The sequence below is a fragment of the Lampetra planeri genome, chromosome 17 (assembly GCF_965212315.1).
Source record: "Lampetra planeri chromosome 17, kcLamPlan1.2.h2, whole genome shotgun sequence".
Lineage (NCBI taxonomy): Eukaryota > Metazoa > Chordata > Hyperoartia > Petromyzontiformes > Petromyzontidae > Lampetra > Lampetra planeri.
Window position 1 is genome coordinate 5,937,155 of NC_136123.1, and position 20,804 is coordinate 5,957,958.

The window sequence follows — 20,804 nt, forward strand, 5'->3', positions numbered from 1 at the left end:
TACACTTGAGAACTCCAGTTTAAGCACGGGCAGCTGCCTCGGCAGTGCTATCCGAGCGCTCTGAACCCTCCAATGTTGACACCAACAGTGAGACGGTGAAATGCGCCGGTCTCCTTTGCCACGTTTTGCCTGCTATGCCCCCCACACCTGTGAAGCGTGTCTCGTCTTCTCCGGTGCCGTTCTCGCCGCGACGCCTCCTCTGTCCTGGCGATGGTGGGTGAGCAGGTTGTCTTTGTCCGACCCGGACACCGGGCTGGGACCCAGCGAGGAGGGCAGCCCCGTGCCGATGACGACGGGAGACGAGGCGCTGGACGGCGCCCTCATGGAGCACCTGCATCACTGCTCCGCGCTGCTCGCAGTGCGCATGGCACCACGCACGCAAGCACGCGCTCACAACAGTGGCACGCGCTCACAACAGTGGCACGCGCTCACAACAGTGGCACGCGCTCACAACAGTGGCACGCGCTCACAACAGTGGCACGCGCTCACAACAGTGGCACGCGCTCACAACAGTGGCACGCGCTCACAACAGTGGCACGCGCTCACAACAGTGGCACGCGCTCACAACAGTGGCACGCGCTCACAACAGTGGCACGCACTCACAACAGTGGCACGCGCTCACAACAGTGGCACGCACTCACAACAGTGGCACGCGCTCACAACAGTGGCACGTGCTCACAACAGTGGCACGCGCTCACAACAGTGGCACGCACTCACAACAGTGGCACGCGCTCACAACAGTGGCACGCACTCACAACAGTGGCACGCGCTCACCAACAGTGGCACGTGCTCACAACAGTGGCACGCGCTCACAACAGTGGCACGTGCTCACAACAGTGGCACGCGCTCACCAACAGTGGCACGTGCTCACAACAGTGGCACGCGCTCACAACAGTGGCACGTGCTCACAACAGTGGCACGCGCTCACCAACAGTGGCACGTGCTCACAACAGTGGCACGTGCTCACAACAGTGGCACGCGCTCACAACAGTGGCACGTGCTCACAACAGTGGCACGCGCTCACAACAGTGGCACGTGCTCACAACAGTGGCACGCGCTCACAACAGTGGCACGCACTCACAACAGTGGCACGCGCTCACAACAGTGGCACGCACTCACAACAGTGGCACGCGCTCACAACAGTGGCACGTGCTCACAACAGTGGCACGCGCTCACAACAGTGGCACGCACTCACAACAGTGGCACGCGCTCACAACAGTGGCACGCACTCACAACAGTGGCACGCGCTCACCAACAGTGGCACGTGCTCACAACAGTGGCACGCGCTCACAACAGTGGCACGCGCTCACAACAGTGGCACGCGCTCACAACAGTGGCACGTGCTCACAACAGTGGCACGCGCTCACAACAGTGGCACGCACTCACAACAGTGGCACGCGCTCACAACAGTGGCACGCACTCACAACAGTGGCACGTGCTCACAACAGTGGCACGCGCTCACAACAGTGGCACGCGCTCACAACAGTGGCACGCGCTCACAACAGTGGCACGTGCTCACAACAGTGGCACGCGCTCACAACAGTGGCACGCGCTCACCAACAGTGGCACGTGCTCACAACAGTGGCACGCGCTCACAACAGTGGCACGTGCTCACAACAGTGGCACGCGCTCACCAACAGTGGCACGCGCTCACAACAGTGGCACGCGCTCACCAACAGTGGCACGCGCTCACAACAGTGGCACGCGCTCACAACAGTGGCACGCGCTCACCAACAGTGGCACGCGCTCACAACAGTGGCACGCGCTCACCAACAGTGGCACGCGCTCACAACAGTGGCACGCGCTCACAACAGTGGCACGCGCTCACCAACAGTGGCACGCGCTCACAACAGTGGCACGCGCTCACAACAGTGGCACGCGCTCACCAACAGTGGCACGCGCTCACAACAGTGGCACGCGCTCACAACAGTGGCACGCGCTCACCAACAGTGGCACGCGCTCACAACAGTGGCACGTGCTCACAACAGTGGCACGCGCTCACAACAGTGGCACGCGCTCACCAACAGTGGCACGCACTCACAACAGTGGCACGCGCTCACCAACAGTGGCACGCGCTCACAACAGTGGCACGCGCTCACCAACAGTGGCACGCGCTCACAAATGTGGCACGCACTCACAACAGTGGCACGCGCTCACAACAGTGGCACGCGCTCACAACAGTGGCACGCGCTCACAAATGTGGCACGCACTCACAACAGTGGCACGCGCTCACAACAGTGGCACGCGCTCACCAACAGTGGCACGCGCTCACAAATGTGGCACGCACTCACAACAGTGGCACGCGCTCACAACAGTGGCACGCGCTCACCAACAGTGGCACGCGCTCACAAATGTGGCACGCACTCACAACAGTGGCACGCGCTCACAACAGTGGCACGCGCTCACCAACAGTGGCACGCGCTCACCAACAGTGGCACGCGCTCACAAATGTGGCACGCACTCACAACAGTGGCACGTGCTCACCAACAGTGGCACGCGCTCACAAATGTGGCACGCTCATCATCGCATGCTCACCGTGGCATAGCAACAACAAACTGCCATTCGCCACTAAGTGGCGGTGATGTCGCCACGGTGCTCGTGCCAGGCTATGTGAACTTTAAGGCCACGTGAAGTGTCGGAACACCCGCTGGCAGGAGGTCACAGAACAGACCCCAGGCGCCATGGTTTGATTGATATGACTGGCAGATGCACCAGCTGTGCCCCCTATTGTGCCAACTTGCTGTGCTTTAGCTGCCCGGTGCTCTGCTCATTGTTGTTACTGGAGGGCGACTGCCTCCAAATGTCAAGTAGCGTCCTTCACGCACACTACAGCACACACACCAAAGACATGCACAGGGAGAATACAAAAACCAAAGGTCTCCTGTAAAGCCTCCGCGGACTTTTGGGCAAGTGCTGTTAGCGAGCACCTATGAAGGCCGGCACGGCACACAAGGGGGCGGGTGGCCAGCACAACGTCCGGCGGCTTTGTGTCCCTAGTAGTGATATTTACACACCGCACCAGGTACTCATTTGAGGCTGAGTTGAGCTAGGTAAAGCCCAGGACCGGTTCAGATAATCTTCACTTGTGTTGGTGGCCATGAGCGGGAATCAAACTCGGGTCACCGGGTTCGTAGCGCAGCGCGCTGCACAACAGTACACGCCTGACAACACGCATGGCATGAGACACAAAAAAAGATCCCCCGTATAGCCTTAAGCAGACTGTAGGGGCAAGTTCTGTTAGCGAGCACCTATGAAGGCCGGCACGGCACACGAGGGGTGGGTGGCCAACAACACGCCCGGCTGCCTTTGTCTCCCCAATGGCAATGTTTACACATCGCACCAGGTACTCATTTGAGGCCGAGTCGACCTAGGGGAGGCCCAGAACCGGTTCAGATAATCGTCACTGATGTTGGCCGTGAGCGGGAATCGAACCCGGGTCGCCAGGTTTGTAGCGCAGCACGCCAACCGCTACACCACCGCTCCCCATGGCATGAGACACACACATCGAGGTACACACACCATGGCTTGATAATTGTTTTTTTACCCTTCTATCTGGCAACAAAACTGACACCTTTTTTACAAGGAGTCATGTTTGCATAGACCACAATACCTGCAGCCATAATGCAAACAAAAAACATAACTCTGATAATATATGCACTGTCCTTGAAGTTAATTGGTCCACACCCGAGACAGCTTTCCTTAGAGCCTAGTCTCACATGGGTTGGACCAGATGACGCCAAAAGGCGCACAACTCAAAGACAATGCACCATCAGAGTATGAGAGCTGGGGGTAAGCATTTACACCATTGAAACCTCATTTGCCAGTAAAAAATATAATAATATCATATTTTATCATATTTTTTTACTGGCAAATGAGGTTCCAATGGTGTGAACACCGTGGCTTGTCCACCGTAGCAAACGCACGTACACGTGTGCATACACGCACACACACACACACAAGCGTGACGAGGGATCTCTGTCTCCGCATGTGTGCGCTGCGCGCTCGCCTAGCGGCTGGAGCGCTGCCGGGAGCTGCGCTGCCCTACGGACTCGCTGCTCCTCTCGCTGGCGGCGCAGGCGGCGGTGCTGGCTCGCATCGCCGACATCTGCCTGCGCAAGCCGGCGTCTCGCCCGGCGCGCGCGCGGGAAGGTGGGCACCCAAGCTCGGTGGGGCTGGCGGACCGCGGCTTGAGTTGCGATCCTGAGCTTTTATAACCCAAAGTGATCAAAACTCCAGTTTGTTTCTAGATTTGAAGCTTTCGTGACTGCAAGGATTCATATTCTTAGGTTTTTTCGGTAAAGTCGCGTAGGTAAAAAATTTAAATTTAAATTAAATACAGCAGTCGTGCTGTGACAGTTCCACCTGAAGACGGAAGCTTGTGTTGCCTCCGAAACGTTGTTATTTTATTTTTATTTAATTTAAATTTTTATTTCAATTTTTATTTTTTACCTACGTGACTTTACCGAAAAAACCTAAGACTATGAATCCAGTTTGTTTCCAGACGCGAACGTGAACGAACCACGTAAGCGGCACCAAGCCATTGGGGATTCATCTCAGGATGTTAGTGGTGCAGGCTCCGTGGCCTGGCAAGAGAAACAGCGCATGCTGCAAGTTTTAATTTGTATAGCGTCGAACGCGACTAGGGTAAGCGGGTGGGCACAGTGTTTAGCGCACTGCACAATCAACCTGGCAACATTAGTTCTCTTGCCACACTGATCACCGTGGTGAAGTCTGGTCACATCCCCCCAATGACTGACACCGCATGGCGGGGGGGGGAAGCCCTGATGATGCAGCCCGAACGATTGGCAACGCTGTCAAGTAATGAAATTAACCGGTGTGCCGAGAGGCGGTCATCCTCGCGCGTCGAGAGAGTGTCCTCCCCCCCCACCCTGCCACGTGCCGACCTCTGACCCCTTCCGTCCTCTGCCCGCGTCCCCAGCGCTGGAGGAGTCTGGCTGTCTCGAGGAGGACCTCGAGGTGTGGCGAGAGGCCTCGCAGGACGATGGCGACGGCAGCGGCGGCGTCGCCTCCTCCCCGTTTCTCGTGCCCTCGGAGCGCCTGGCGGAGCGCCTCTCCCCGCGCGTCGCCCAGTGGGTGGAGACACTCCACCCACCGGGCACGACGGACACGGGTGTGCACCTGTGACCCCCCCACCCCCTCCTACACCGCAGCCTACTTGCTGCACACCACACCCACGTGCCGCTCGCCGCTGGCAATCGCCCTTCTCTTCATAAGCCGATCGACTCTCTGCTTATGATGAAGGGCCAATGCCCGACACATCATCCATTATTTATGTATTTTTTTCTTTGACTCTGCTTATGAAGAAGGGGCCCATTGCACAAAACATTGCCTATTATAGATTTTTTTCTTTAGGGGGTTGTTGTTATTATGCATGAACGTGGTGTGACTCTCTTGTTATTTTGTGGTGGTGCACTACTTGTCCCTGAGCCATGGGCTTGAATGTCACTTATCGGCACCACCCAGGGGGTGCAACTGCTATCAATGGTGCTTTTGAAGGATCTCATCTCTAAATTACAAAGGTGTATGATAGCAAGGTCGCTGTGTCAGCTTTGTTTTATGATGAATACATCATTAAAATGGGTGCTGTAGTGTGTTGGATGTTTGATAGAGAATATCGATTTGGAACAATAAAAATGGCACGTGAAACATTGACAGAATGTCACAGGAAGTGTGTCTAGATCGGACGTTAATATACACTAAGGTCTCTGTCCATGGTAGATACTGCCCATGGAGGATACTGGTAGCATTCACCTCACCAGGTGGTGCTAACCAACGCTCTTGGTTGATGGCTTACTCTCCCAAACACAGTGTCACACATTTTTGGTTTAAATTTGCTCGTCGATGGTAGAGTCCCTCCCTCTTTAAAGCCCCGTCTACTGCCCTCTCTTCTGCCCCCCCCCCCCTCTGCTTATTGCTCCGCTGCTTCCTCTGCTGCCCTCCTCTGCTGCCCTCTGCTGCCCTCTGCTACCCTCTGCTACCTCTCTGCTGCCCTCTGCTGCCCCCTCCACTGCCCCCTCCGCTGCCCCCTGCTGCCCTCTGCTGCCCTCTGCTACCTCTCTGCTGCCCTCTGCTACCTCTCTGCTGCCCTCTGCTGCCCTCTGCTGCCCTTTGCTACCTCTCTGCTGCCCTCTGCTGCCCTCTGCTACCTCTCTGCTGCCCTCTGCTGCCCTCTGCTGCCCCCTCCACTGCCCTCTCCGCTGCCCCCTGCTGCCCTCTGCTGCCCTCTGCTGCCCTCTGCTACCTCTCTGCTGCCCTCTGCTACCTCCCTGCTGCCCTCTGCTACCTCTCTGCTGCCCTCTGCTACCTCTCTGCTGCCCTCTGCTGCCCTCTGCTACCCTCTGCTACCTCTCTGCTGCCCTCTGCTGCCCTCTGCTACCCTCTGCTACCTCTCTGCTACCCTCTGCTACCTCTCTGCTACCCTCTGCTACCTCTCTGCTACCCTCTGCTACCTCTCTGCTGCCCTCTGCTGCCCTCTGCTACCCTCTGCTACCTCTCTGCTACCCTCTGCTACCTCTCTGCTACCCTCTGCTACCCTCTGCTACCTCTCTGCTACCCTCTGCTACCCTCTGCTGCCCTCTGCTACCTCTCTGCTGCCCTCTGCTACCCTCTGCTACCCCTCTGCTACCCTCTGCTACCCTCTGCTACCTCTCTGCTGCCCTCTGCTGCCCTCTGCTACCTCTCTGCTACCTCTCTGCTGCCCTCTGCTGCCCTCTGCTACCTCTCTGCTACCCTCTGCTACCCTCTGCTGCCCTCTGCTGCCCCCTCCGCTGCCCCCTGCCTGCCGCTAGTGGTGCACGTGCTGCTGGCCAGCATGCTGGACGTCCCGCAGTGGGACAAAGCTGGCCACAACAACTCGTGCGTCACCCTCTTCCAGTTCGTGGGCTGGCTGTCACGGGGGGCACAGGGGCCCGGGGTTTGCCCTTCCAGCGTCATCAAGCAGCACAGCCTGAATCTCGCCCAGGAAGGTACGACGGACAGGGGTAGAGAGAAGAAGGCTTCTTCGTGGACTTGGCGTTATGGATCGTTTTGATTAGAATAGTTGGCGACGTATGGTGCGACAGAAGTTATACGTACTTTCGGTTGCAAGTTAGTTTGTTCAACCAGTTTGAGCATTCAAGTGTGAGCTAGATTACCAAAGTAACAACAGCGAAACAAATAAAGAGCAACCAATTTTAGCTGCTAACCACCGGCAATGAATGCTCTGATGCGTGCGTTGTTTTTGTACTGTTTGTCTTTTGGCATTCTCTGGTCTGGCACTGGTGAGACGATGCCACAAAGACGGCTGTCTAATGGTGTCGGCCAATCCGTTTCAAAGACAATGCTTATTTATTATCAGAACGTGTTTGTTTGCATGTTCACTACAAGGACGTGTGGTTGGTGCGGTCTTCATTCCTTGCAAAAGGTTTCTGATTGGGGTTTGAACATTTTGACACCTGTTTTATTGCCAGAAAGGGTCAAATCAATTCTTATTTTTCAGAGTGCAGCCATAAGGCGGCATATAGAAGTCAGGGCAAAAGCAACTGTACCACGTGACAAATCTAAAGTCTTGTGCGAACATAAATCAGTGTTAAATAATACATCCCCCCGTAGCACAATTTGGCTAGGGCAGATTATTTTTAGACTGATTGTAGTACAATTAAGTTACAGAAAAGATCAAACAGAATTAAGGTAACGATTGAACTAATATGTAAACGGACAAGGATATACGATGCAAGATGCTATTGCAAATTAAAACAACGTGCTCAATTCAAGAGACGTTAACTCTTATCCGTTACAATGTTAATAGTGCTTAATCCTTAGAGTCCTATGACACATTTGGCCAGATAATGACTTAGCCGAACCCAAAAATATATTTTGAATAATTTAGTGCTGTTTATTGCTGGCCGCTGGACACATTGTGCCTTTGGGCCTGTGATGAACAATTGTTAAAACGTGTTTTATTTAATTGCATTAATTAGCCCCAAGACACACCAAAGACAAAGGTCACCCATGTAGCCCGTTAACAGACTGTTGGGAAAGGGTGTGCTTAACGAACACCTATGAAGGCCAGCACAGCACACACGAGGTCGGGGTGGGTAGCTAACACCATGCCTGGCTGCCTTTGTCTCCCCAGTGCTGATGTTTGCACACCATACCAAGTACTCATTTATGGCTGAGTTGACCTATGGTCGGCTCAGCACCAGTTCACATTCACCACCAAGAGTTGATCTCAGGTCGCCGGATTTGTTCGCACAAAGTGGTAACCATGACACTACCGTTCCCCACAACACACCAACACTGGCACGCAAAGCACGCGCGTGGCTCTGTTAGTCAACTCGTTGCACCTGAGTCTGTCCCGTGATCTCCTGCCAGTGAGCGTTGGACACTTCACGTGGCCTCAGCGCGCACCCAGCCTGGCACAAGCGCCGTGATGACGTCACGGCCACTGAGTGGCGAGTGGCAGTTGTTGTTGGGGGCTCCGTTATCTATATACACATTTCGAACTTCTTTCGGAGCCAACCGTCCTAACCGTGCCTCCCAGTGTCCCTCATTGAGCAGCTGCAGTCGCCCCAGCAGCCGGACCTCGGCCCCGCGGGGGGCTCGCGGCACCTCGGGGAGACGTGGCCGGGCCCCAAGACGTCGGCCCCCCCCAGCGCGTGGGCCGTGCGCGCACTGGCTCGCGCGCTGCTCGACAAGAGGGAGCGCGTGAGGCACGTCGCCGCAGAGACGCTGAGGGAGGCGGGGAGGGGATGGGCGAGGGACAAGGTGAGTGGTGGTGGTGGTGGTGTAGGCCTGCCCGAAGCTCCCCGGCGTATGCGACGATTGGTGTTTTACTCAAGCCAACTTGAATGATAATCGTTTCTTTTTGTGAGGTGCCCTTAAGGCAACGAATCTACATCGTGCCATGCATTTAAAAGAGGAAAATAAGCAGTGGGTAACCTTGGAGAGGAAAGGCTAAAGAGACAAGATAGAGAACTTGAGAGAAAGGCCTTGTGAAACGGACTATGGAGTCTTCAGCCGGAACTAAAAATGTCTCCATCGACTCCGAAATCCTGACCTCCAAGGACAGGGAATTCCAGATCCTCAGTGCCGTGCCCTGGAGCGTGGTCACACCGAGTAAGGCACCATCGGTAGATCTCAGTGGAGTGTGTGGCTGAATCAACTCCCGGATATCACCATTGGAACCCCCTTTGCCAGTAGCAAAATATGATAATTGTTTTTTTACCCTTTTATCTGGCAGCACCATGTAAGACTAGGCTATCCCAAAAGGCGTCATCTGGTCCAACACCATGTGAGACTAGGCTCTAAAAAAGCTGTCTCGGGTGTGGACCAATCAACCTCAAGGACAGTGCATACATTATCAGAGTTGTGTTTTTTTTTGCATTCCGACCGCAGATATTGTGGTCAATTGAAACATGACTCCTAGTAAAAAAGGTGTCAGTTTTGTTGCCAGATAGAAGGGTAAAAAACCAAGTATCATCCCGGATATCAGGTGGCGCAAAGTAATACAAGTATTTTTAAGTGGAGGAAGTCGGCATGTAACGAATTTACCTACAGCCCCCCCTGATTTGATACATTGAGACAGTGGATGTCCTCTCGGATGCGTTTATTTTTCCTTGTCTGCCACTCCGTCATTACTCTCGAACATCGCATAGTCATCTCTCGTACTTCTAATTAGCACGCTTGGCTATGGACAGTGCGAAATAAGTTCAAGTATACATCCATAGTAATGCATGTGTACTGCCCAAGATCACTATTCTCCACACAAAAAAACACTCAACACATGGGTCAATGACACATCGCCGAATGATTTGTTTACCTTTCTTAACGGCACAAGATCGTATCCTTAATCTCTGCGTAAGTTCTACCAATTCATTTCTCCTTTCTGTCCTTGAACGCAATTCCCAGCACGCTTCCTCTCTGTGCTTTCCTGCGCGTCTCCGTTGCTTGTGTTAACGACCGTGTGTACGCACGGAGGCTGTATGACGGAGGGATTTGTGTTTCCCGCACGTGCGCGTAGCTCATAGAGAGCTGTGTGCAGCTTATGGAGAGCGAGGACTCGATGGACCTCGACGCAGCCTCCACTGCCCTACGCTGCCTGCAGGTGCGGCCTGAGTTATTGTTATTATTGATATTTAATGCGTTACTGTTGCGCTTGTTGCTCTGGAAAGCCTCGCTGCATATCGAGACTCGGCAGTGTCTCCTGCGTTTTCACAGCAGTGTGCAATGTTGCTGCTGCTGCTGCTGCTGTTTGTAATCCCAGATGAGTACTTTTTGAGCATTGGAATATTCTGGCCAATACGAGTTGCATTGTGTGGGGCTTGTTTTTTTAGCTCTGGGAGAATATCGGAGAGCCCAGAGAAGAGAAACCTATGTTGAAACGGGCTAAAATAAACAAACTCCACGCAAAAAGGCGCCCCCATCGAAAAGTCTAACCCATGCCCCTGGTTGCTACGATGCACGGGGCATTACCACGAGCTCACAAATATTACCACTCCATTCGCCGGCACACGTGCCCAGCAACCACCGCACTCTCTCCGCGGGTCGGCTGCCACTGACCTCCCGCAGGGTGGTGCGTATTTCATCGCCTCCGAGGGATGATGTGCCGAGTCGACCCCTGACCGTGATTTGAACTCACGACCTGCCACCTTTTCATTGCGAGAGTCAAGGGCTCTGCAATATCCACTCGCCATGGGGCTAAATCTCACACTGGCTGCACGTTTAGGCCACAGAGAAGCCGCATCGTTCACAGTGGCATTGTGGGGCTCTGCTGTCCATTTCCCACCGCCCCCCCCCCCCGCCGCCTTTCTTCGTAGCCTGGCATCTGGGCCGCTTCAGGATGTGGGCTCCCATTTCGGATTGTCACCTCCAAGGTACAAAAAAACCAGGACAAAATTTGTATGCTGGGAAGAACAAGATCTCACCTCTCCAATCTCGGAGGGGAGAATTACGTGTGAACGCGTTCTGTAGAGTGGTGCATTATTGCGCAACTGCCGACAAAAAAATGGTACGTTGCAGTGTGCCGGGAAGACTTGCATGTGTCTGAGGAGGAACCAGCCACCTCGAAAAGAGGACAATCCTGAAAAATTCAGAAAACCCGAGCTTGGCGGTATCCATCGCCCCGCGATGCAGTTGCACCGCCTGCACACTCGATGGCTATGCCACTGGGCTCACTCCGGTGGGATTGCTTCACGGCCGCGTGAACCCGAGTTGGCGCACGCCCCGCCGGCCATGCCGTCACTCCCTGGGAAGCGACGGGGACATTAATTACGAGGTCGCCGTCTCGCTCCGTGGTTGGCTCTCGGAGTCGTGCTGGGAGGGGGTGCCGCTGTAGCTGTGGCTGCCCCCCTTCACAAATTCATCATCATCTCACAACCGCGCTGCCGTTGACTACACGTTATATCCCCCCCCCCCGAGAGAGGGTACCATGAGCGGTGTGTCTCTCTACAGGATCCAAGTTTGATTCCCAGCCATGACGAACATCAATGGTCATAAGCCTGTCCTGAGCCCTCCGCAAGGTCCAAATTGCCTTGCATGATGAGTACCTGTGTGGTATTTATTACCATGATGATGGCCACACCAACCCCCTCCGTGTGAAATACTGGTCTTAATAGGTCCTCACTGACAGCACTTACGTGGGCGACATGGGCGACATAGGCGATCTCTCTGTGGGTTTGTACGGGGAGCGGTAGTGTCACGGTTAGCGCGGTGCACTATGAACCCGGTGATCTGCGTTCGATTCCCGCTTACAGCCACCAACACCAGTGACGATCATCTGATCCGGTCCTGGGCCTCCCCTAGGTCGACTCGGCCTCAAGTAGTTATCTGGCGCGGTGTTTAAACATTTCCACGAGAGAGACAAAGGTGGCCAGGTGTGGTGCTGGCCACCCACCCCCTCGTGTGCTGTGCCAGCCGCCTAAGGTGCTTGCAAACAGAACTTGCCTCAAGTCTCTTAAGGTTGATAATTGGTTCTTTACCCTTCTATCTGGCAACAAAACTGACACCTTTTTACAAGGAGTCATGTTTGCATAGACCGCAATACCTGCAGTCATAATACAAACAAAAGAACATAACTCTGATAATGTGCACTGTCCTTGAAGTTGATTGGTCCACACCCGAGACAGCTTTCCTTAGAGCCTAGTCTCATATGGGTTGGACCAGATGACGCCAAAAGGCGCACAACTCAAGGACAATGCACCATCAGAGTATGAGAGCTCGGGGCAAGCATCTACACTATGGGAACCTCATTTGCCAGTAAAAATATGATAATTGGTTCTTTACCCTTCTATCTGGCAACAAAACTGACACCTTTTTACAAGGAGTCATGTTTGCATAGACCGCAATACCTGCAGTCATAATACAAACAAAAGAACATAACTCTGATAATGTGCACTGTCCTTGAAGTTGATTGGTCCACACCCGAGACAGCTTTCCTTAGAGCCTAGTCTCATATGGGTTGGACCAGATGACGCCAAAAGGCGCACAACTCAAGGACAATGCACCATCAGAGTATGAGAGCTCGGGGCAAGCATCTACACTATGTTTGTATTATGACTGCAGGTATTGCGGTCTATGCAAACATGACTCCTTGTAAAAAGGTGTCAGTTTTGTTGCCAGATAGAAGGGTAAAGAACCAATTATCATATTTTTACTGGCAAATGAGGTTCCCATAGTGTAGATGCTTGCCCCGAGCTCTCATACTCTGATGGTGCATTGTCCTTGAGTTGTGCGCCTTTTGGCGTCATCTGGTCCAACCCATATGAGACTAGGCTCTAAGGAAAGCTGTCTCGGGTGTGGACCAATCAACTTCAAGGACAGTGCACATTATCAGAGTTATGTTCTTTTGTTTGTATTATGACTGCAGGTATTGCGGTCTATGCAAACATGACTCCTTGTAAAAAGGTGTCAGTTTTGTTGCCAGATAGAAGGGTAAAGAACCAATTATCATATTTTTACTGGCAAATGAGGTTCCCATAGTGTAGATGCTTGCCCCGAGCTCTCATACTCTGATGGTGCATTGTCCTTGAGTTGTGCGCCTTTTGGCGTCATCTGGTCCAACCCATATGAGACTAGGCTCTAAGAAAAGCTGTCTCGGGTGTGGACCAATCAACTTCAAGGACAGTGCACATTATCAGAGTTATGTTCTTTTGTTTGTATTATGACTGCAGGTATTGCGGTCTATGCAAACATGACTCCTTGTAAAAAAGGTGTCAGTTTTGTTGCCAGATAGAAGGGTAAAGAACCAATTATCATATTTTTACTGGCAAATGAGGTTCCCATAGTGTAGTCTCTTAAGGTTCTACGGAGGATCTTTGTCGTTTTGCCCATACTTCACCACGCTGATCAGCGCGGGTTGGAGAAGGTGGAGGGACCCTGGACTCGTTCAGATGTCGCTCACAACTGATGTTATCCATGGCCAGGAATACAACTCCGGTCGCCAGGTTAATAATGCAGCGCCCTAACCAATGCGCCAACCCTCTCCATCCAAGGCAAACATTCGCTGTTTCAAATTCTCAATATAAAGTGCTTGGCAAAAAACTGGGGACCAACCTGCACAGCATTGGAAATGGAGCACAGTTATGTTATTTAACTTGCTAAAGCCAAATTAAGGCATGCAGAATCCACCACGGTTCAATGGAAATGCTCAACAGGACTTGTTTAGTAAAACGGAACGGCCCTATGGAGGATTCTACGCTGGGTGGGAGAATAAGCAATTCTGAACAGCTGCCCTTGCTTATTTAAGGGTATACGGGCACAGGTATTTAAATGCTTTCTTAACCACTTGTGTTGTTTTAATTGGTGGCCGGGAATTGGCGTTTTGGCCTTAAAGGCAATGCTCTCTCGTGGGACTTGAAGGCCCAGTTGGCCGCATTTGGGCGTCCAGAACAACTCTGGCGAGATGTTAACTATCTCGCTTGGTATACAGGAGGTTTTGGGTTTGATCCCGACCCTGTGACGCCTGTCTATTTGAAGATTGCATGCTCTCCCCGTGGGCGCGTGGATTTTTTCTCAGGGTCCTTCGGTTTTTCCCTCCACATTTAGACACGTGCGTTTACAGTATTTGGCTGCTGTAAATGTCCACGTGACAAGTCGCCACTTTGTTGAGCTATCATTTGTGGCCAGGTCGCTTCTGAAAAATAACTCTATAGCTCGGTGGGGCTTGCCTGGTAAAATAAAAAAAATGTTTAGTTGTGTTTTAGTTTAGTTTAATTTGTACCATACCGAATGCTTCTTCTTGTATGTTCTGTCTCGTGCCGTTAGCCTAACGGTAACATTTGCATGTCATGTTCATGAATCATAAATAATTGAAACCGACACGCATGACTGCTTGTATTATGAGACTGTGTGCCTATTAGAATCATTTTGAATTCCTTTCAATTTAGACCGCTAGGCTTCCCCAATGTGGACATGAGAGATGCAATTATATGGATATATAACGAGTGCATTCATCACTTGCACTCCTCTCGCAAATCACATGCTCTTTGTGTGCTTGTTGTATGTCTGTGAGAGTGTGTATGGGCCTCTGTGTGAGTCTGTGGGTCTGTGTGAGCATGTGATATTTTTGTGAGATTTGGAGTCTGAGTCTGTGGGTTGCTCTAAGTCTAGTCTCTGTGAGACTCTGGGTCTCTGCGAGTCCATTGAGCTCTGTGTTTTATGGGTCACGCTCTGAGTGTGGATCTCTGTGCGAGTCGATGTGCCACTACGTGAGTCTGTGGTTCTTGGTGATGTGAAGGAGGAGGCTACACGCCTGCTGTGAATGGCTGCTCTTTCTGTGCTGGACTCATTGTAGGTCTTCTCAAGCTGAACACCAGAGGTCGCAAACGGGTTTTGATTCCTTACCCGTACCCGTACCCGGCCGCACCAGGGTCGCAAACGGGTACCCGTACCCGGCCGGGTACGGGTAGGGTACTGGTATCGGGTACCTGATTGCGACCTCTGGGATGAAGCCATGTTGCAGGCGTGGGTGGGTTGATTCTAGGAACTTGAATTGTGAGAAGAGACAAGACGTTGGGAAATGAGTGACAAACAGTTACTCACCAGTGACTCACGGCCTACCTGTACAGGGTCGCAAACGGGTACCCGTACCCGTACATCCGTACCCGGCCGGGTACGGATAGCCGGGTATCGGGTAGGGTACGGGTATCGGGTACCCGGTTGCGACCTCTGCTGAACACTGCTACATCCACTGCTGGATGAGGCCTTCTGCAGCTGCACATTACTGACTCAGAGGCCACTGAATTAGTATTTTGGACCTTGTCTTGCTTGTCTGGCCCACATGCAGTCCACTGTATGTATTTATTATATGCCTCACACATTTGACAACCCCACCAGGTGCTGGACTGCAACTCCTCTCTGAATGCTCTCGGACAGGAGGAAGAGATGGCCGGGGACGAAGGAGATAACGCTGAGCCCCACGATGCTTCTCCAGCTGCTGACCCAGGTTATTGATCCATTAATTCATCCGATAATCCATTAGTCACTCTGTTAAACCAATAAATGATACCTATTTTTGTCAGTTTAACACATAGGCTTTCGCGGCCAACATCATCCATATCTACGCCTCTATATAAGGAACGAAACAGCTGGACTTCTCCACAAATCTGGCTGTCGCCTGATGAAGCTAGTTGTAATTACTGGCGAAACACATTTTCACCACAAGTATATGTGGTGAATGCAGACATGATTCCTTGCAAAAGGTTTCAGTTTGGTGTTTAACATCCTAACACCTTCTTGGTTCTTTCGGTAAAGTCACGTGGAACGGAAATAATAAAAGAATAAAAATAAAACATTATGTTCAATTTTTATTATTTCCCACATTATTATGTTTAATTTTTATTATTTTATTATTTCTCTTCTACATGACTTTACCGAAAGAACCAAGAAGATGAATCCCTGCAGTCACGAAAGCTTTAAATCGAAATCCTAACACCTGTGTTATTGCTAGAAAGGGTAAAACATTGTCTTATATTTTGATAATGGCAAGTGAGGTCCCATGATATGTAACCCTGATAATATAATTGACGTGTGGGTAGACCTTCATCTAGTAACGGATTGACAAATAGCCGCACATTATTATTTCATTATTGCGAGATCACTTTACAAAGTGCACATTGCCAACGGCCAATGGTCCGTGTCTTCGCAAAACGCGAACGCGTGGCGATCGATTCATTCGGAGGGTGAGCTGCGTCCTCTCTCCACCCCCCCTCCTCCTCCACCTCCGTCGACTTCACAACTCGTGACTTGTTAGCGCCACCCAGTGTTCACAGGGTTCCACTGCAGGTGAGGCTCAACCAATATCTGAAGGACCACCATTGGTACCTCATTTGCCAGTAAAAAATATGATAATTGTTTTTTTTTACCATATTCTTAGGTTTTTTTCGGTAAAGTCACGTAGGTAAAAAATTAATAAAAGTCAAATAAAAAATAAAATAAAAATCAAGACGTTTCGGAGGCAACACAAGCTTCCGAAACGTCGTGACTTTACCGAAAAAAACCTAAAAATATAAATCCTTGCAGTCACGAAAGCTTAAAATCTGGTTTTTTACCCTTTTATCTGGCAACAAAACTGACACCTTTTTTACGAGGAGTCATGTTTGCATAGTAAAATAGGTGTCGGTGTTGTTGCCAGATAAAAGGGTAAAAAACCAATTATCATATTTTTTACTGGCAAATGAGGTACCAATGGTGTAAATGCTTACCCCGAGCTCTCATACTCTGATGGTGCATTGTCTTTGAGTTGTGCGCCTTTTGGCGTCATCTGGTCCAACCCATGTGAGACTAGGCTCTAAGGAAAGCTGTCTCGGGTGTGAACCAATCAACTTCAAGGACAGTGCATACATTATCAGAGTTATGTTTTTTTGTTTGCATTATGACTGCAGGTATTGTGGTCTATGCAAACATGACTCCTCGTAAAAAAGGTGTCAGTTTTGTTGCCAGATGGAAGGGTAATAAAACAATTATCTGACGGACTCTTAGGCGAGGCGTGTTGCGCATGGCGAGGGGTCAAAGTTCACGGAATGTTACTGCGTTTGCAAGCGCGTGCTTGGACTCGAATAACCCCAGTGGAGGTGAAACCATAAACAAAAATCCAAACTCGTACCATTGCATCGTCGTTAGCCATGATGTTACTCGCTGCTGGATGGAGAAGGCACCCTCACTGCTGTTTAAAGTCTGTTAGCGTGACGCGTTGCTGTACACCGGGTGCATGCGCCGTTGCGATGCATTGGCTTTCAAGTAATACAAATTCGATGGGGAATGTTGCGAGTCATGAAGGTGGCTTAAGAAACACGTTTTTACCCCTTGGGTCTTGTAATTTTACACTTTGACCTTCGCAGGCCAATTTAAATCGCAAGGCATTGTTTTATCAAGCATGCCAGGGGTTAGTTTAACACGTAGGCCAGGTTAATAGCTTACCTTATATTGCCCCCCCCCCTGTCGTTGGTGTACATTTATATTTACACAACATCGTCCTAACCAGTCCTTCGAGTCTAATAAATAACACGTAGACAGACGAAGAGCTGGGAATAATTGGTCGGTTAAGTTAATGAATCAACTAAAATTAGTAGTTGACTCAATTTTTAAATCCTTTATATTAAGTTCACTTGCTTGCTTGCGCGCTTACGACCGTGCAAATCTTTCGGTCGTTTTTTAACCCACTTCCCGTGATCCAATCGAGCTGACATTTTGCACACAGACTCGTTGTGCGTGACAATTTATTTTCGTGAAAATTTTTTTCCATAACTTTACACTTTTTAGGAAAAAAATAATAATATTTAATTACCAATTGCTTAATGGTGGCAGGCAATCATCTGACCCATAGGTGGCAGCCATCTCAAGCCAGAGGACGAGAGGACTCTAGCCGCCACGCATATAAAGGATTTATAGTGAAAAACTTAGTTTTTACGGGTTAATTTTTTTAGCTCAATTACTCATGCCCGTTTAATAATAGCGGCTGACTCCCCATCCTGCCTTTCCGAAGGCAGGAAACCCCCGACACACGACACCCATTGTGACACAGCTGATGGTACCGAAGCCATCGCCAAGCTTTGCCCATCATCCCCTCTCGTCCAGTGGCTCATGTGAGAACAGAGAGAACTATTTTTTCCTGTTATCTGATTGATCGAACAATCAAACCCATCATCTTACTCGAGAAATCGGAGAGCCTAGCTCGAGACAGATGTACGTCTCTCCATGTAAAATGTTTATTTTTTAGTCCATCAGCCTCTAGGGGGTGAAGTGGTTGCACAGTAGTTGGGGAAATGCGCTATGTACCCAGCCGCCTAGATTCGCTCTACTTATATTATCATTGAGCCTATGGCTTTCCATTTATTAATTCATATTTTTAGGTAAGTCGAAAGACTGGATTCCATTTAGTCCATTATCTTACTTTAGTCGACTAAAGAGTCAATTATTTTGTCAAATGTTGCTGAGGAGCATAGAAAAGTCACACTCCACTGACAAATATGTTTGTCGCTGATCTGGCTAACAAACATGAACGCTGCTCGAGACTATGATGCACGCTTAAGTGCTCCCCCGTGCCCTTGTGTTTCAGCTGCGTGCGGTGGCCACATCTCCAACGGTGATGATGACGGTGACGTGTTGAACGATGAAGACCTCTCCGGCTCGTCGCTCAACGGAAGCCCCTTGCATGGCACCTCCTTGTAAGAGCGTGTGACGAGCTCCCTCAAGCTCCTTTGTTTGCCCCGCCATTGAGGAGAGGTGGACTGGTGGCGGTGACGCATTGCGGATGTTCGCGGAGCCACCGCCACGCTTGCGACTGAAGAGGACGATCGATGGGATCAGAAAGCTGGAATGGATGTATATAAAGGAACGAGAAAAATGAGAGGTGGACCGCCGAAGTTAAGGCACACACCAATGGAGTGATGAGGATTGTGGCTGCTAGTGAATGAAGCAGAAGGTGTCAGCGCAGTAAATCCTTTATTGCACAGTGAATAGAGAATGGTAAATATGATAACGATTGTAGTGGGTGGCGATGATTGTGTTCCTGCAGTGTTCACTATTGCTGTTTGACCCCTATGATATTTGGTCGTAATAATAATACGTAATTATTTACACCCTTTGTTGATCAGCTGCTGGATGAAGGCCCTCCTTTTATGCCTGATCGGTCATGGGGTGTTGTTTGACCATACTTCACCACACTGTCCGGTGCTGGCTGGTGATTGGGTGACCCAGGACCAGTTTGTACATCACTCGCTACTGATGTCAGCCTTGGCCGGGAATCAAACTCAGGTTGCCCCCCCCCACGCCCCTCAACTTGCCCTTTACAGAGCCGTATTTATAACCTGCAAATGAGCTTGATGGTAGACCAAGCAGTTGCCCAATCGGTGAGCAAAGTTGCAGCCACGTGACTGATAACATATATAATGGCACACATGGCAGATATGGCTTGATGGAGGTCGTGTTAAGTTATCGCGTGGGTGTTTGCAGTTGTGTGCTGTATGGTCCTTCAGTGAGGTCGTGGGTTGTACAGCATGTTGCTTGGCAGAATGTCTCTTACATTTTCCTCCACGTACTGGGGGAGCTTCTTCGGGAACCTGAAGAATCTCCCAGCACGTGGAGCGAAACGTCGGACACGATGCTGAACGACAAGTCTTGGCCCATGTGAAGGACAAATTGAATGGTGAATAATTGTGGACAGGTGATGTTTGCATTTCTGGCTTAAAAAATATCAACGGTCCCAATATGGTAGAAAACTTCAGTAGCTAAACATGGCAAAGAAATAACTTGATAACAAAAAAAATCATAGTGCACTTTCTTGTCATTTTGATGTCTGTATATTTTTTGTTGCTTACCATTGTATGAACACAGTATTGTAAGCTCACTCTTGCCATTTCCCTGGCTAACAGCATTGAACTCTGCATCAGTGTTTAAGTTGTGCGTGCCAGTGTCGCAGTGCAAAACAAACGTGAATGGTAAAGTACTGTCCCCATGTGACCCTAGTCACTCTGTCTCCATTACAAAATAGGTTAAACATTTATTAGTGCTGCCGCCTGGTTGAATATCCTCACGGTGTGACGCGCAACGCACTGAGATAACAGAAATCCATTGTGCGTCGCACTGGTGAAATTCACGGTCGTGTAAAATTTCTGAGACCAGAAGTGGAAAACTTCAGGCCTCAAGGCCTAAATACAGCCCAAATTTGAAGGCGCAATTCGTTTTTTTTTTTCCAAAAAAGTAAAATGATTTATTGCTACAAATAAGCAAGCAGGCAGTTCTCTTGTTTATACCCCTGAGCCAGTTGTGGTAATTTCACATTTCTATGACAGTGGACAACTACTGTTCACTTCCCCACAATGGGTACACGTTTCAATAGCCACAGAGTGACTATGGGGCCAAGTCAACTCCCAACCAAGATTTGAACTCGCAACCTTCAGATTCTGAGCAGCTCACTCAGCTGCCGAGTGACCTTTAGGGAACTGTGCTCACTCTACCGTTAAGACACCTTTAGTGAATTGCCAAGCCCTACTACACAGACGGTTCGCTTGGTTGGCATGGAAGGTTTGGACTGCGTATGCCCTACAAGGCCTGGAGTTTCCCAGGCTTGAATTAAATGTGAGGCTGCAAAACAGTTAACTACACTGTGCTGCCTGCCAATGTGGCATTGTCAGTGTTATCTTATTTAAATTACTTATGTACGTTCGTGTGTGTGTGTTTCAGAGTTAACGCATTACGCTTTGCTGTGTTTGAGCTGTAAACAATGGTCACGTGACAGTACTCGTTAACACCACTCACACAAGCGTACGCGCACATCAAAAACGTGTTAAATAAAATGAGTAAGAATG

General features: G+C 50.4%; 1 protein-coding gene across 2 annotated transcripts in view; it reads left to right on the forward strand.

Annotated features, from left to right (window-relative positions):
* Positions 1-20,804, forward strand: part of LOC144723313 (rho family-interacting cell polarization regulator 2-like) — a 105,293-nt gene extending 84,489 nt beyond the window's left edge. For both annotated transcript variants that reach the window (XM_078601997.1, XM_078601999.1), the window contains exons 15-22: positions 226-358; positions 4,011-4,149; positions 4,940-5,131; positions 6,810-6,986; positions 8,543-8,766; positions 10,022-10,105; positions 15,334-15,442; positions 18,554-20,804. In XM_078601997.1, the coding sequence (XP_078458123.1) occupies positions 226-358; positions 4,011-4,149; positions 4,940-5,131; positions 6,810-6,986; positions 8,543-8,766; positions 10,022-10,105; positions 15,334-15,442; positions 18,554-18,666 (1,171 nt within the window). In that variant the 3' untranslated portion in view covers positions 18,667-20,804. The remainder of the gene's footprint in view (positions 1-225; positions 359-4,010; positions 4,150-4,939; positions 5,132-6,809; positions 6,987-8,542; positions 8,767-10,021; positions 10,106-15,333; positions 15,443-18,553) is intronic.